Source organism: Labrus mixtus, chromosome 23 (assembly GCF_963584025.1).
Source record: "Labrus mixtus chromosome 23, fLabMix1.1, whole genome shotgun sequence".
Taxonomy (NCBI): Eukaryota; Metazoa; Chordata; class Actinopteri; order Labriformes; family Labridae; genus Labrus; species Labrus mixtus.
The window spans coordinates 5,605,825-5,623,272 of NC_083634.1; the positions used below are offsets into that span (position 1 = coordinate 5,605,825).

The following is a 17,448-nucleotide window of genomic DNA, read 5'->3' on the forward strand; positions in this document are numbered from 1 at the left end:
CACAACCTCACCAAATCTCCAGCAGCTGCTTGAAGTGGTTTGCCTGTGATAGGAGAGAAAGAGGGAAAACTTTGACTGGCATATGGCTGAACCACTTCAAAAATGTGGATTTGTGTTTCTATTTTAGATAAAGGTGGCAGTTATCCCAATTGGAATGGATAGGGTCTGCCATTGGGTTACATTCACGATTGATAATTATGTTTATTATTAAATTTTTTGTTGTGAACAAGAGCTTGACCATCCTGCAAAGGTATCAAATATTGCCACGTCTTTATTCCAACCCCATTCCAACCCGTTTGTATAATCATGGGATTTGGTTAAGTTATTAAAATTGGAGAAAAAATTGGTCAAGGTGGATTTTTCTTTGAAGGACAGGACTGTCTAGATCAATGGCAATGAGTGGTGCCATATGACGTCAGCAGGAGACCAAAGAGCAAACCTAGCACACTCCTAGTGATCCCATCATCAACCTCAAGTCAATGTTTCAGTATCCCAAGGAGAATCTGGAGGATGTAACTGGGAAACACCTAAAAAACATTTATGATACTCCAAGAGGGAGGGTATTGTTCTCATCACTTAACGGGAGAGTAAGATTCTCCACCAAAGATTCAGTCAACCAGTTAAAGGTATTGTTCCAATCACTGTGCAGTGAATGTAAACACAGTAAACGGCTGGGTTATGAAGTCATCTGGGTCATTAGAATAATCACTGCTCCTTTTTTTGCGCTATATCAACATGACTAACGTAACCCTGCCTTTTTTGCCTTTTCCCCCCCAACCCCCTTTGTTTTCCCCCCCAAAACCCTTTCCCTCCCGCTGCCCACCGACTCCTCCTCTCAAATGAAGGTAGTGAAAGTGGTCGAAGTACCCCCAGCTTATCCACCTATTCTGATGGCAAATCCCCTTCCTCTACTTCTACATACATGGCTGCTCCCCGGCACTTCCACATACCAGGTAGGCAACACCCGCACCGCTTGGCCTGCAACTTAACTCGTCTCTTTACCTTTGGGTTTACTCACTGTGAAGAGCAGGAGGCCATTAGTTACATGGAGGAGAACTTAGTAACACACTATCACGCTTAATCAAAATGCGAACTATAAACCAGCTTTCCAATCGTAATTGGGGCCAACCACTATAAGAAATCTTTTAGGATATAAGTGTTGCATAGTTTTACACTAAAGTTGAGGTCCGTTTACCAGCAGGTATCTTATAAACTGAGCTGGAAAGCTTTGGTGTTCTGATTGTCTTTGGTAAAAGACTATTTTCTGATGATTAGGTCAAATAAATTAACTAATTTGAGGCATCAAAGGGCTTTATTTTCCACTGTATTTAACTCCTTTTTTTCCAGGTACTAGAATGGATCTAGTGAAGCTCTTTTGTGCAAACTTTTTTTTTTACTTTATCCTGTACTTCTTATTTGAATGCAATTTTTGTTCCTGTCGGTGTTCCAATTAAAGACTCCAAAAACCAGAAATTTCTTCGTAGCACCTTAATCCCCGTCCATCCCCCTTTGGGACGCCCAACAGAAGTTCTTTTGATGTAAACGGTTCTCACAAGAAGCCCGATGTATTCACTTCATATTTTATAGGGTTAACGTTTTCCATCCTTGATTAATGGATTCATCTTTGTTTTTTCTGTATTTATTTCTTGAGGACTGTTCTGTTGGCACTGTCCCTGCTGTGTGCTAATTGTTGTCATCACTTTCACCAGAGTTGACGTTAAACAGCCTCCCCTTCAATACTCTCTGTCTCTATCCAACATGCTGTTTCCATTGATGATTACACTGTCTGTCATACAGAGGAAAGAAAAAAAACCCTCCCAAGTTGGAAACAATTAAGTGGAAAAAATAAAGAAAGCGATTATCCACTTAATGGCTTTCAGTTGTTTTCAGAGTCGTTGTCCTTACTGCTTTCAAATGGATGTTGTTTCAGATGCTGGCAGGCTCTGAGCCGGGGGAAGAACCCAGATGTGTTGTTTGGTTGTGAGTCATGTTTCTGCCGTGGTTTCATGTGCGACAAGAATCTCTGTCAGAGGCCCGTCTGCGTCCGCTGACATTAAGACGGATGAAATAAGCCAAAGGGTCAAACATACTGTCCCCATTATTCCAGAGACACTTAGGGCGCGGTCACACTGGCCATCTGTACCATGCCGTACTCAAGCACGATTGGCCCCCGCTGCACCATTCCCACGCTGGCCGGCACGGCCCACGGTCACACTACACAGGACTAGTATTCGGTATGCACTGCATACTACGTTCAGCAGTAGTATGCCCGCCAGTCGCTGGTTTTTCTGCAGTACACCAGGACCGGCTAAGCTGGTTTCCGGTCTTTGAATGAAGAAGTAGAAACAACAGCCCAGCTCAGGACAAATGCGCCTCAGTGTAGCGTCCACTTACAGTCTGAATGATTTGGAGAATCAACAAAGATAACTGGTGGTGTCTTTGTGTGGTTTGGTCTGATTGTAATTCTTTCCCCTGCTACGATGGACGTTGTTGTCGGTCATTTTGATTTTTGACCTGCCGCTTTGCATTGTGGGAAACAGTACACGAGGGAGACTGGTCTGATGCAGACTGAGATTTTTTTTCCAGAATCAGAACGACATCTGGGTATTTCGTCATACATTAAATCTTTTGCAAAATTGCATACTGCATTTTGGCCAAATCAGTACGTACTGCTAGTGTAGTAGGCATTTTTTTAAAACAGCCTTAAGGGCCTTTCAGATAGGACGCGGTGGAGGCCGCCTGTCGCCGTCAAGCCCGTTCATTGTCTATGTGTTGGGCCCTGCAAGAGCGTATCTGCACAAGGTCACTGGGTGGAAGTTGAAACATTTTCAACTTGGGCGCAGTGCTCCATGACGTCACCACCGCTCGTCCAATAGGAGGGAAGATCCAATCACAACAAACGGCGCAACTCCCCAACTGTCCCACTTTTCTGAGTTCTAGTTTAAAGATCTACCAGGACTTTGGAAATAAATCTCTACTTTGTAAAGACATGTCCAACAGTTAGGGCGTACCAGGTGTGTTTAAAACAGCAGCAGGAATGTGTGGCTTGCTCGTGAAGCGGTCGTTATAGAGCTGCAGCTCCTGGATGAGCCAAAACTCTGCCAAATCATGTCGTGCCCTGAGGATGTCATGAAGCCACACCCTCTTTCACACACAAGCAACTTTCCTGAGCTATTTTCCAGATTATCGTTTTGGTAACCTAGCAACTTGCGCCGTTGATTTGCATCCGCCCCCTTGCTCTGCGCCGTACGCAGCGGCGACCTCAGCGCACACTGCATCCTATCTGAAAGGCCCTTTAGTTTAGCAGAACAGTTAAAACAAAAATACTTTTATAACCTCAACATATTTTTGTGTTGTCTTTCTATTAATTCTGTTGTTTTGGATTTAATTGACGCTTAGGGACCATGTGTGGGGTTTGATATTTTTTCTCTAATTGAGTTCTTCTGCATCAAATAACTTCCCACTTCCAATTTAAAAAAACAATAAAAAAACATATTGTTATTTTGGATTTCGTTGCATGGATAATAAAAGTGTTGTTTTTTTCTGATGTGCCGTGATAAATAATGACAAATGTTTTGAGTAAAATCAAGCTTTTACTGCGCCCCTGCCTCCCCCTTTTTGCTTCTTCAAATGATCAAATGATCTCATCCCTCAATAACTGCTAACTCATGCTACTTTTTCTCCATTCTCTCTCTTTCTTTCTCTCCCTCCTCCCTCCCATGTTGGCTTCGTCCATTTTCTTTCCTCTGCGTCTGTTCCCATCTTCAGAGACTATGGTCAAAGATAATATCTATAGAAAACCCCCCATCTACCGACAGCATGGTACAGTCTATTTCCTCTTTAACACTTCCTCCTCTGGTCTGGTCTCTGCACGATGTGTTGCATGTCGCCTGTCAGTCACCTCCTCATCACAGTTCTTCCCCCTTTTCCTCTGCGACTGTCGAGTGCAGTTCACGGATCTACATGCATAGGACAAGTGCAAAGTTCAACATTGAGATGCGGGGCCATTGAGTGACACATTGAACAAACTAAAGAACCCAACCCGACTGTTGGCCTGACTCTCAGAGCAGCTCTCTCTCTCTGCAATAAAGTGAAATGCTTAAACGATTCATTAAGGCGGAGGGCTTATAAAACATAAACCTGACATGGACAGAAATGAGTTTTAACATTTCCTTCCAAAGATTATTTTACCGTAATTGGATTTGAGTTATGACAAACATGTGGTCTGCGTTATGGACGATGGATTCCCCCAATATTCTTTTTTTTTACACTGGTGACTTGTTCCTTAATTTACTGATTGGTTTAACTTGTTTAATGTATGGCGGCCTTGATGGACAAAACACATGAGAATTCAATCAATCAATCTTTATTTGTATAGCATCAATCAAGTGTTATCTTGAGACACTTTACAAAAAGCAGGTAAAAGACCTTACTTATTGCTATATTACAAAGACCCGGCTTAATCCATCATGAGCACTTTAGCAAAGCAGCAAAAGTTACAGTGGCAAGAAAAAAACTTCCTTTTAACAGAAATCTAATCAAATGCAGGTTCATGACGAAACAGCCGTCTACCGAAACTGCGTGGGGCTTGATACCAATCAAATTAAAACATCAAAAGAGTACCTTCAGGAAACCAAAACCCAACATTTCCGTGAAAAAAGAATGTCTCTGAACACAAAAAATCACAGAAAAAACATCAATGAATGATCAAGCCCAGCTCACACTAAAAGATTAAAAACATCTAAACATGTTGAAAATGTGAGAGAGCCGACACATGATGATAAATAATGAACGATCAAACACTTTAGTTCCTACAGTGTGTGGAGAGCTTCCATTTGACCTAAACATCACACCACACACTCACAGATTCATTCACCAACAACCAGAGTCCTGACTCTCAAAACTTGAAATCCCGCTTTTGGAGTTTTGGTCTTCCTACCCCCCAAACAATAGGAGATCTGATCGTAAATATTGAAAGGCCCTGACGTCCTTCCGAGCAGGGTGGCTCACTCTTAAAGGAACAGAACTATCAGAATCTCAGGACTTAACATGGTTTTGTCAGAGTCGGGGAACCGCGCCCAAAAAACGTCTCTTTTATTTTGTCAAGGAGAAGCAAAATCTCAGAAAAGCTTTTTAGGGAAAAACGTTACACTTCATTTTAGAACACATTATAACAAACTATTTTTCAGGTTTTCTATTAAGCCACTTAGTTTTGTCCTTGATGGCCACCGTATTAGGAGACTATGTTATATAGTCTATATTCAACCAGTGTCTGAAACACTGCAGAGATAAGTGCAATTCTCCAATAATCTAATTTTAAAGACATGATTAGCATGATTTGATTCCATCCGTGAAAAACATTTCCCCAAACTACAAAGTCTGATTTGACAAGTCATCACAGAAACGCACTGATTTAAAAGAATGGGACTGTTAGAATCTGGGGGGCTCTGGGTGGTGATTTTGCTCTTCCTGTTTATGCATGTCTGCACTCATCTCACCGGCTCATTTGTTGGTTTCAGTGTTGAAAACTGTGACTGTCTGTGTCCACTGTGAATGGTTGGGTCCATGATTCACTGTGTGTGGTTGTATTGGAGGTGTTTATCAATCACTGAGTCTCTCCCCTCACCATTGTTTGTGTGTCCTCTTGACGGTGTACACTTCTCACTGTAGTCATCTTCTCTTATTCGGGTCACTCGGAGCACATTGACATAGGAGTCCGAGGAGCTTTTAGCACCTCAATCACTCAAGGGAGTATTCCTCTTTGTCAAATGTGACAAATAACTCAGCTGCATACAGCATAGTGCTACAGATTTATGAGCCTGCCTCCCATATCTCCACTGTGTGCATTCAAGCAGACGTGAGGTCACTGACCAGGCTTTTTCTGTCAGTGTGCCAGTTAAGAGGAAATCTATTTTCCTCCAAGTACAGAACGCTCTAATGGCTTCACCTTGGGAATTTGTTAAGTGACATCGTGTGTGATTGGACCACACACATACTTTGAGGATATTTGGCCCATTGGTCCAGTTTTGTGAAACGTGATGTAAGATTTGGCACTAAGACGTTCCTGTCCGCTGTACAAGAAGTAGTTCAAAGCACATCCACGCGTCTCCTCTAGTCGAAGAAGAGGATGTAGATTTAACTTTCCTCGGCCTGATTTCCAGATACTCTCACCATGCATTAGTCTACTCAGTGCTAAGTTTTTGCAGTGGCCTCCAAAGAGTATGTTGCAGCCATTACGGCCTGTTCTGCCGAGAAGCTATTCACTTCCCTTTTCTTACCAGATACTCCTTTTGACCCCAAGTAATGTAAAGACAATAAACACCAAATTTGAAATGTTAGATTGTATTTTTAGAGTTTGATCTACGGCGGCGTTAGAATGAGGGCCTCTGCAATGTCATCGTTTTCCCAGTATGAGCATTTGCAAACAAAATGTCATGAAAGTCTGAATGTACCGCAATAAATTGGAAAAAGTTTAACAGTGATTTAAACCTAAAATGCACGCCCTAAAATCTGTTAATCTATGGCACCTTAGGGCATCAGAATTACTAACTGGAAGCCAACAGAGAGCCCAAAATGAGAAGGGTTCCTCCTCTGCAGAGCATGAATGCACACAGTCGATGTCATAGTCATCCGATAGGTTTGGTTTGGATACAAGTGGGAACGTTCGGAGTATCGATCACACCAAGCAAAGGATGTCATGAAAAATAAGTGGTATTGGATAATGAATATCCAGAGCAAAGGTCATTGGACATCCATCCAACAATTACCGTAAAACTTTTATTAATAGCCCGGGCTTTGATTCCCTTCAGTATATGAAATGAGCCTGACAGGCGTCAATACGAGACGGGCCTTTAGATATTTTCAAACAAACATCAAAGATGGGAAAGACTATAAAAGTGTTAATTTACACCAGAAGGATTATTTTGCCGTACAAAAAGCTAGGGTATCCCTAAACATATTACTGTTAAGTTACATATCAAGAGTTTGATTTTGCTTTTTAAGACAGTGTCTTTCTTCCATATTTTAAATTCCAAGTTAATCAACGCTAAATGCACAGGGGCCTCTAACTAAGAGCTGCCTTTATTCGTCAAAACTTGCAGCAACACGTGGCTAGTAAAGGGGACTAGGCCTTAAATTGGGATGGGCTTTTATTTGAAGTTTTACGGGAGTTATCAAAACAAAGCCTGGTGCAATCTTCCATATTGCACCAAATTTCCTGGCGATTAGATCTAGTTTACTGAACGATCTTGCTCTGGTGACTTATAGGCGGTGCTCCCAACCTGTCCATGAAGCCCCATCAACAGAGTCGTTATTGGTTGCTGTGCAGCCTGTTTGAGTCCACAGTTACGCTGCATGCAGAGCTCCCTGTAGATGCCGTCTGCAGCTGATGATGTCACGGTCGGGTGTGATTTACTGTAGACTTTATCGTGCGGTGTAGTGGAGCTGAGAGGCAGATGATCCAGCTCATTACTTGTGACTTCCTGTAACATGTGACTGTTTTTACAGCTTCTAGAACATCCTGGCAGGATGGGGAGGATAGCAAGGTGGGTCTGTGTGTACGTTTGTGTGTCCATAGCTGTCTCTTTTTCAAGCCATTTTTCTTCAACTTTGAAAATACTGTACATCCATTCACTAATTCACTAACTCATACTTTACCATCACCCATCACTTCCTTCCATCGTTCTCTCTCTCTCTGTCTCTTTTGTCTCTCTTTCGTTTCTCTCATTAGAGGACCAGTTGGATGATCTTGAAGAGTGAAATTGACGGACACATGGGTCCAGAAGATCTAGACCCCAGCAAATCCACACATAGTCTGCCGACTGATACCTCCCAGCCCAGTGAGTAGCTCATCAGAAGTAAAGCCTGGTGTGATCGACATGAAGTGCAACATTCAGATACTAAAGGAAAGCTCAAGCATGACATGATGACGTTCTTTCTCTTGGCAGATTTCCCCTACAATAAATCTGCATCTCTACCCGGATATGGAAGGAATGGCATCTACAAGGTGAGCTGACAAATGGTGTGCTAACAGTGAAGCTAATTAGCTTGAAATATACATGACATCTTTAGCTGAACAGCTGTTCTCAAAAATTCCATCCATCCATTATCTATACCACTTTTCTGACTTCTACATTTGAACCATTTAGCGTTTGTGACACATTCTGAGATATCAGTGATTAATTCAGTTAGCATAATGTTGTCACAACCAATGTAAACTATGGTTTACTCCCATTCCCAGATACTCCCATTGATGACCTCATAATCTTAACCATGCCTGTAACATCTGGCACCAGGGCTTTTATATTTCCACCAAGCCAACATGACACAATACCATAATAACCCTTATCAAATAATAAGCGCCCTCAGTGTCTTTTGTTTCTGTGATATCAGATCTGGCCCAATAAAAACCAGGCCCAAAGCTTTGGCAGTCAACGAGCTGCGGCAGGGGGTGCGCTTGATTTGCGCTGGCTGTTTTACTGAGAACGTTTGACTCACCGCAGAGTGACTTGTTAATTTAAATGGAGTGTGCATGTCACCATGGTGAAGGGAATAAACAAGCAGACCAACAGATAAGAGGAGCTCCACAGAAAAGAGCTCACTCAGGTTTGGGAAGATGCATTTCAGGCCACTCCATGGTGTTGTTAACGGTCGACAGAGTCCACAGCTGCAGCCTGAAGGCATTTCTGTTGGCCTTGAATCCCATTCTTGTGAAAGCAATATCTCAGGAACACCAAACACACATGGTCAAAATTGGTGCAAACTTCCACTTGGACTCAAGGATGCACTGGTTTGAATTTGGTGGTAAAAGATAAAAGTTTGGGGCCCCTGTGCTAATTTATTTAGTTCTCATCCTTCCATGTGGAACATAAGACCGGATAAGGATCTTTCAGCTCACTGTGATGTCTCAAAAAAGTTATTTATATGGCTGACTCTCAAGAATTTACTGGATCAAATGATGTTCTGATGATATGCTTTACCATTAGGCTGATGTGCAACCTCATTGCTTTATCTTAATGTTCTGGAAAAACAGTTTTCTGGTCATTTATCTCCAAAGATAGGGTGGAGGGAATTTCTTCAACTTTGGCAAAAATGTCTGCTTGGAGTCAGCGATATTTACGTGATCAAAAAACCTTGGGCTCTATAATTTCCCATCAGTTCAATTTACCCACAACTCCTGAAAGGAACTTTGAGGCGCCAAATAGCCTAGCTAGTGATTATGTTGCGTGCCGCATGCATGTATGGAGGCTATAGTCCTGGTCCTCTTTAGCTGTTCTATCCAATCAACGAATTACAAATTACCCAAAATAATTTACAAAAACACCTTAAAGGGATTTTAGGTTATCAGGTTTGTATTTGATGTTTTCCTTCGCTCAAGACGACTGAACCATCCGTGATCAGTCAGTGGAAATCTCTCCTCAATCTACCCCTGAATGTTCTGACATTATGTTCCTCCTGTAAATAATTGTGCTGTCCTGTGTATGGTGGGTGTTCTTATGTTTGCTCTAGGGTCATGCATTCTGTGATATATGTTATGATTATACAAGCATATCCCACGTCCCTCCCACAGTCATTCTGTAGGAAACATATGAGTGGTAGTAAACTGAAAACTTGATAGATTGCCGGACGTTTACAACCCAAAGGCGGTAATTCTAATTTCTATCACCCACACTTCTACATTCGTCAAACAGACCACAGCATCTTTACATATTTAACCCATCTTTCTACTGAACTCCCCCACAAAGCCTCGACCAATCACCACAGGGAACCTCAGAGAAGCATAAAGATCATTAAGAGATCTCCAACCTCTCCAGAACTCAACCTCCCCGAGCGTTTCTCTCACCGTTTAGGTCTCAGATTACACGGGGGGGGTCTCGCAGTACCATTCACTCCACACAGACGGGGCTCTGGTTTATTATGAGGACGTTGGGGGTATTAAGTCTATCATCCACTGATGGGATATTGCTGCCCTCCCTCTGTGTTTGTTGATGGATTGAGGACAGGCAGACAAAACACACCAGAGGAGGAAATGAATGTGCAGGAGTCCCGACGGAGTCAGGGCAGAAAGTATATTGAACTGAACATTACCGGTTAGTGCTGTTGACTTGGTGGATTCAGAGTGTTGAGAGAAGAAAGGGAAACATTTTTATGGATGTATGAAACATCATACTTGTAATATAAACTGTATTTTTAGAGAAAACACCTTGCATGTTTTGGGATAAGTGTAAACAAACCAATAAGAGGTGTTTTGCAAAAAGCGTCGTCTTGCAAATCCCTCTGCTCGTCTGCGACCCGGGTGGGGGGGGGGTCTAAATAAACATTATAACAGTCTCCATGGGGATTAGCCTGATGTGCAGCGGTGTAGCACCACTGATACGTCTTTGTAATTGTTTTAAATGGCCTATAGAAACTGTGTATGAGGCTGGACCGCTGTCTAGACTTTCAACCTCTCAAAGACAAAGTTTCCTGCAGCAATGGGTGATGTCAGCCACGGAGTTGAAGTCCCGCCCCTTTTTCTAACCAAAACAAACATTTAACAAACATTTAATTTAAGGATAAAACGGTAAACATTGCTCTGGTGGAAGCAGTCTAAAACAGATTCTTGTGTCAATATGAAATGGATGAAGTGACCGTCAAGACCAAGGCAAAGACCAAGGCAGGGTGAGACCGAGACAAGACCAAGACCAAGGCACCCTAACCCTAAAACTCTTTTCCTATCCCTCACCCAGAAGGAATGTGAGCGAGTCAAAGGCAGACGCAGTGACTCAAAGACTCTCAGATGAACCCCGGCTCCCTGCAGCCTCGTCTGGACGATGGTCTAACTGGTCTTTGTTTATATATGTGTGTTTCTGCAGGCTGCAGAGATGGTGGAGGATGAAGTGGACCCAGACTCCCACAGCTGGGGCGGCATGAGAGGTGAGATGCTGTTTGTCTCCTGCTTTTAGTGTTTCACTTTTAATAGGTGCATTGTTTAAATACTTAGAGAACGTAAGACACAAACAAAGCAGTCTGTCGACGAGTCGAGGGAACCTTTTTATTTTGACTGTTGTCATGGCGCGGCTCCTGACAAAAACCAGGCAAACGTACGGTTTAACTTAACAATGTAAAAGTTTATTACAAAATATAAGCAAAAATACTATCAGTTTACAAAGAGAGTGAGGCGTGTTTGTCTTTGAATCAGTGTGAGTGGGCTGCATGTTGTATGGTGTAAGCAAACTACAACAAAAGCATGGTGCGAGGAGGAGCTGTGTGTTGACCGCCGGATCTTAAATAGCCCACACTGGAGAGACTGGCCGGGTCTGCCAAGGTGTGGTGGAACTCCTCCCACCAGCGTCCTGCAGGGAAACAAACACACAGACCGCCCTGCTGGTGGGAGGGCCGTCACACTGTAGACCTTTACTGGAGATCTGAGAAAAAAATCTGAGGTGAAATGTGTGACATTTCTGACTCATGAACCACCTGTGTCGTTCAGAGATCCAAAGCTTAACCCCAGAGAGAGACTCTTTCCCTCCAAGTATAAAATCTTCAAACTTTCAAATGTTAAAAGGAGAAGTGTGGTGTTTCATTCTCAAATCAAAGGTCAGTTTACAATCCCTGATCTCTTTGTGAGCGAGCCCTGCAGCTCGGTCTGCAGATCACTTACTGGAGGGTCACAATGCACAGAGGTGATGTCATCTTTCCAGCTGCAGGATTATTGGTGTGTGTGTGTGTGTGTGTGTGCGTGCAATGCGTGTGTGTTTGTACAACAGTGTGTGCGTTTACAAGAGTGTGTGTGTGTGTGTGTGAGCGTGTCTGTGTGTCTGTGTATGTGTACCCGTTGCTGTATCTTTGGCAGTGGCTGAGTTGATGGGTGCCAGCCTCATAACTGTGTGTGTATTTTTGTGGGTGCACAGCAACCGGTCATGACGCGCTCGACGCCCTTCACGTTGAATATTTGTGATGAGAGTGAATTCCATCAGGTATCATTCATGTTATCATCACTCTGCTGTTGTTATTAATCCTCTCTCTCTCTTCTCTCTCTCCCTCCCTCTCAGAATACAAGGTAAGATGACTTTAATTGGTTAACACTCTGCTAATAATATTCTTGGCAACTTGGTGTGCACTCTGGATTCTGTATTCCCTAATAACTCTCCCTCAATGCTGACTGTGTGTGTGATCCAGATCTACCCGTACGAGATCCTGGCAGTGACGCATAGAGTGAAAGTGAAGCTTCCCAGAGACGTCGACCGGACCAGACTGGAGGTGAGCTGAAAATCTTTTTTTTTTTTTTTCCTCCCTGCTCTGCTGTTTCTCCTCGTTTGTCTACGGGACATTATAAACAAGCGGAGAAAATGTTAACGTGTGGTTTAAAGAATGAGTTACAATCAGAGTTATGCAGCCAGGCAGGCGAGCCGGTGTGGACGAGGGCCTGAGCTCAGAGAAGTTCCATCTTATCTGAAGCTGGACAAATGTTTGTTTGTATGGTCCTGATCTGGTTGTTCACAGGGAATAAACGTCACCACCCCCTCCCACTCGCTCCAGGTGAATTCTCCTGATTATATCCTGCTGTGTTCTCACTTCAGCTCACTCTGACTTTCTGCAGAATCAATACGAGGAGGCTGGAGGAGAAACTCCGGGTGAAGAGAGAAACATTCAGCTGTTTGTGTTTGTGCTCCTCCTGCAAATATCAGATTGCTGCGAGTGTGAAAGCCCTACACGTCTCTAACCGGAAGAGTAGCGTCTGTTTCTGCGGCACGTTTAGGCTCCTGGTTTCTGAACGAGGTGTTCGACAGTGACATCAGGGCGTGCTTCTCGTGTGGTTTAGAGTTAGCTGAAGTCAAAAGTTCAAGCAGAGACTTGTTAAATAAAGTCACTGAAATGTGTTATTTAAAATAATCGACTGTATTTTTGCTCCTTCTGTCTGATGTTGAGTCTCGTTACTTCCTCTCACACCGGGTCACGCCGAGTTGAACCCACATGCATGTCCTGTAATAAAGAATGAAGCTCTTAATGTAGCCTAATAACTCATTTCCTGCTGCAGTTATTCTTACGCTGCCCGGTTACAGAGTCAGAGCTGGTTGCTTGAAACAGGAAATATGTGAGTGAGTAAAGCGCTCTCTGGATTGTGGTTTGTCTTGTGGTGCAGCGCTGATTATCCTCCTGTCCTTTTCCCTCCAAAACAACAGCCCCATTAAAATGTTTGAACCTTCAGTCACCTCGACACGAGAGCTCCCGGAGAGCCTTTCTGGGGGTTTGGGGAGTAATGTCCCACGAGGAGTCGGGACGTCGAGGTGTTACTGACGCAAAGCGATCGTCAGGCTGGAGTCCCGTTTCCACGAGTCTGTCAGAGAGAAACACTCCACCGTCCTGATCTCTGACCCTAACGCGGTTTCGGCTTACCCGAACTAATCAGCAGCTAAACCCGAATCAAGACTCAGAACTCAGAGTCCAGACGGTCGCCGTGCCAGGAGGCTAAACAAGCCAATGAGGACAAAGGAAAACTCAGCCTGCCACTTCCTGTGCAAGAGCAGTTTGCCATCTTTCTGAAAGTGGGATCGATCGCTTTTTTTTATTGTTTTGAGTACAAAACTGGAGCGACGATGTAGCTAGGTTAGCTTAGCATGGGTTTGTGTTTGGAGCAAGTTGAGGATCAGTGTGAAAGCTGTCAATCAAACCCTGGTGCAGAATGAACAACTGTTCAGAGAGCGCATGAAAAGGTGGGATTCAGACAAAAGACATCAACCTGGAGTGAGCAGCACGAACAAAACTCAAGAGTCGGCCATTGTTGTAGTCCATAGTTATGTTCCCTAAGTGGCAAGTGGATGAAGGGAGTACCAATGAAGTAAAAACCCAGGGAGAAGAAGGAGGAACAAATGGTGCATTCAGGTGGTGTCGGGTACAGTCGGAACAACAACTAGGAAACTAAGGAAAGAATGAGGTGCCCGACTTACCGACTTGTAGTCAGAATCGTCGTCACACGAGGGGCAAAATATGTTTTGTTAATGTTAACATACTTTTAAATAATTCACATGTTGCACATCGACTTTTTGCTCAAAAGTTGTTAAGTTTGCTTCGTAGCATCTTCGCTGTTTTTGGCTGTCGATACATCATCCCGACTTTCGGAACTGAAATAATGTGAACTCACTGAAGTCGGAATAACGACTTTCCAACTCGGAAACGCAGACCACCTGAGCAGCACCTGAATGCAGCATGAGTATGATCAAAACTGAAATCGTTCTGGTGTAATCGTGGCCTTAGCGAGGATAGCCTCTTATAGCCTGCTTTGTGTAAAGAATGTGTTGTGCTCACAGTGACAGAATTGTTCTTTGTCCGTTTCTGCAGAGACACCTATCTCCCGAGGACTTCCAGCGGGTTTTCGGGATGACCCTGGATCAGTTCGACCGGATGGCCCTGTGGAAGAAGAACGACATGAAGAAGAAGGCCCGCCTTTTTTAAGACCGGAACACAAAAGCAACATCTCAACTCAGCATCCGAGCCGTCTGGAAAAGGAAGCAGAAAAACAACAACAACAACAACAACAAGAAAAAAAAAACAACCCATCTGAAATATCTATATATGCACCGCCATGATACCCTTACTGTCCACCTGTAAAACGCCATGCCATCTTGCCTGTGACGCCGCGGAGTGAGAGAAGGGCTCCGCGCTGCGCTGGGACATTTTCACGACGTTGAGGCAGCATTTATCGCTTTTTGTATGCAATGTGGTCCGAATGTCTGACTGAAAACCTTTGACAGAAGAGGACGAGGAGCTGCGTTTGCATGGCCTGTGTTGATGCTCCTCGCCTCACCTGGTTTCTGCATCCTCCCCCCTCGACCGCCCGGCCTCCCGACGCTTTCAGACATACAGCCCTGCAAACAACAACAACAGCTTTTTCTATTTGTCATGCAGGAATCTTCCAGGTTCAGTGGTTCTGACTGTTTAATGTGATCCTTCTTCTATCATCGTGTCTGTCTCGACACATCATCGAATCGTCCCTTTGCTGCTCTCTCTCTCTCTCTCTCTCTCTCTCTCTCTCTCTCTGCTCTCACTGTTACATCTTCAGGTCGATTCGAGAATGACGAGGCGACTCCAGCTGCTCCGATCAAAGATATCAAACGACGCACCTTACCACACGCTTTTCTTTTCATTTCTCTTTTCACTCAGAGAGGTGGGGGAAAGACCGGTCGGGTAGTTTTGATAATATGCGTGCCCTGATGTGTTTGACTGCAGTCCCATTATCTTACATAAGCATCTCGTAAATCCGTACAGAAAGAGAAAAGAGAGCCAGGATCAGGCCGTAAATCACAGCCGAGCGGAGAAGACGAGGGCTTCATAAAAGCAGAACGCAGCGAGTACACAGGTGTCAAACATGCAGCATCGGCAGAATGACGCGCGCTCACATCGAAATCAAACAAAATAAATTATTTTTATAAGCTATTTTTGACTTCTGGGAAGCATCGTTCAAACCACGCAGCTCATGATTTTTGTTACCAGACGTAAAAATAAAATTAAAAAAACACACTGACTCTGTTTGTGACGCTTCCTGCAGCAGCATTTAAGCTAAACCAAGTACTCGGTTTCAGACGCTCTACCTGTGTTATATCCTCTCAGAGCGAGCTCGCACTCTTTATATGTTTGTCGTTTGAAAGCTTTGTTGCATACAGTTAAAAACAAAAAAAGAAGAAGCTGCGGTCTGTCGGCTTTGCTCGATGATTTCCGGACTGCAAACTGATCGAACATACCGTGAGATGTATGTGAACATATACTGGACTTATACCAGATCTGTCTGTCTGTATTCAAGCCATGGTGTATAACTCTTCAGGCGTGCATGAGGGCGGGAACACGGGCTTCGTCTCGCTGGTTAGAAATGTATGAAAACATTACGATGTGGTTTGAGTGATTTTTTTTAAAACGCCCCGGTCAGCTGCTTCCATTTGCTTGTGTTAGGTATTTATTTCATTATGAAGGACGGGATTTTATGGTTGTAGTGTCAAAGTGCAGAAGAAGAAGAAGAAGAAGAGAAACATATCATTTTGAGTTGAATCGGAGTGTCCAATCCTTTTTTTGTTTTGCTCTTGTAAGTAACACACTAACTGTTGTCATAAAAAAAAAACTGTCATGTCTTCTTTCTAATATTCATCTGCTATTAAAGTGCTTTATCCAAACTACTGAGTGTCTGTGAGATGAATCTGTACAGATCTAGTTCTTATAGACTGACACGACCTGCAGGTAGAACGGGAAACATAGAATAATCCAGTCTCTCCTGTGTGAATGTGTCTCTGAGTCATGACTGTCTACAATGAGTCCCGCTCGAGTCCCGCTGGCTGTGTTGTTGTCATGCTGGTGCTCAAGGGCGACACCGACTGGATCAAAAAGTTGCACATAATTCCTTTAAGACACATTGGGAGAAAATGTTTGTTTTAACATTTTAATCCAACCCATTTTTATGGAGCACTTTTCAAAATCCATAATGATACAAATTCATTTTTGAAACACACTGAAAGCAGTTTGAAGACTCTTAAACCGGAGAGATGGAATCATGTTTTAAAAGCCCGTCAGCTGAACTCTGTCCAGCCTGACGTCAGTCAAATACGTATTTTCTTCAGGACGTTAAAAAGGCTCTGAGGCTGTTAGAATAATTGAGGCATGAGGAGCTGTGTCCGCTGCGGTAATAGTACGGCTCTGAGTTTCAGCAGATCTCTTTTTAAAGAAGTCTGACCAAAGCATGATGACCCCTGCTGGAGCCTGACGGTCAGAGATAGAAAAACTCCAACCTCTTCTGTAATTGTCCTCAGTTTTGCTTCAGATCGAGAGAGTCGGAGGGTTACATCATGATCTGAGATGTTTCAACAGGTTTGGATTCGTCAGCAGGATTTTTGCCCCTCGAAGGACTTCTCTGATTTTACACGAAAAAAATCTGCTGAACCGCGAGTCGATAAATCAAAAGTTTATGAGGTTTCAGCTGCTGGAGCGTGTTCCCTCTTGAATCAACAATTAACACTTTTACTCACGACTCAATTCAAAGCCAGTCTGCTTATGACTGGACGAGAGCCATGACACGCCAACTGATCCCAGGAAGTCAGTTGGCGTGAGTGAAGCTCTCGGACCAGCTCATCTCTAAAGATACACTTCAGCGTCCAGTTGAAGGCAGCATTAAGTAGTTTCTGACGTCTCCTCTTCGTCACATGTAAACACACTGTGTTCCTTCTTTGCAGGTGTTTTGACGTTCCCTTTAGCTTTAAGTTTTAATGAACCTCTGCATTACTTATTGCCTCTCAATCAATCTCTTAAGGTTCAGGGTAGTGTCCGTTTGTCTCGCTCCTTTGGCTTCTTATCAGCATGAATGCATGCATAAGTTTCCCTTTATGGTCACTTTTAAGGTGACCTTACACATCAGTTTGTCACACCCTGCAGCAGTTTGTTTGTAACAATCTTTTGGTTTCTTGTACAGATTTGTGATGTACGCTATGG

At 43.5% G+C, this 17,448-nt stretch overlaps 1 protein-coding gene across 10 annotated transcripts in view; it reads left to right on the forward strand.

Moving 5' to 3' along the window:
* ablim2 (actin binding LIM protein family, member 2) overlaps positions 1 to 16,145 on the forward strand; it is an 85,320-nt gene extending 69,175 nt beyond the window's left edge. For 8 of the 10 annotated variants that reach the window (XM_061031366.1, XM_061031365.1, XM_061031374.1 and 5 more), the window contains 6 exons: positions 846 to 953; positions 3,769 to 3,822; positions 7,507 to 7,544; positions 7,730 to 7,838; positions 7,947 to 8,005; positions 10,854 to 11,716. In XM_061031366.1, the coding sequence (XP_060887349.1) occupies positions 846 to 953; positions 3,769 to 3,822; positions 7,507 to 7,544; positions 7,730 to 7,838; positions 7,947 to 8,005; positions 10,854 to 10,943 (458 nt within the window). In that variant the 3' untranslated portion in view covers positions 10,944 to 11,716. Of the gene's footprint in view, positions 1 to 845; positions 954 to 3,768; positions 3,823 to 7,506; positions 7,545 to 7,729; positions 7,839 to 7,946; positions 8,006 to 10,853; positions 11,717 to 12,032; positions 12,041 to 12,159; positions 12,241 to 14,319 lie in introns of those variants that run through there. The other 2 variants (XM_061031375.1, XM_061031372.1) reach the window with 2 other exon arrangements.
* Positions 16,146 to 17,448: the final 1,303 nt, after the last annotated feature.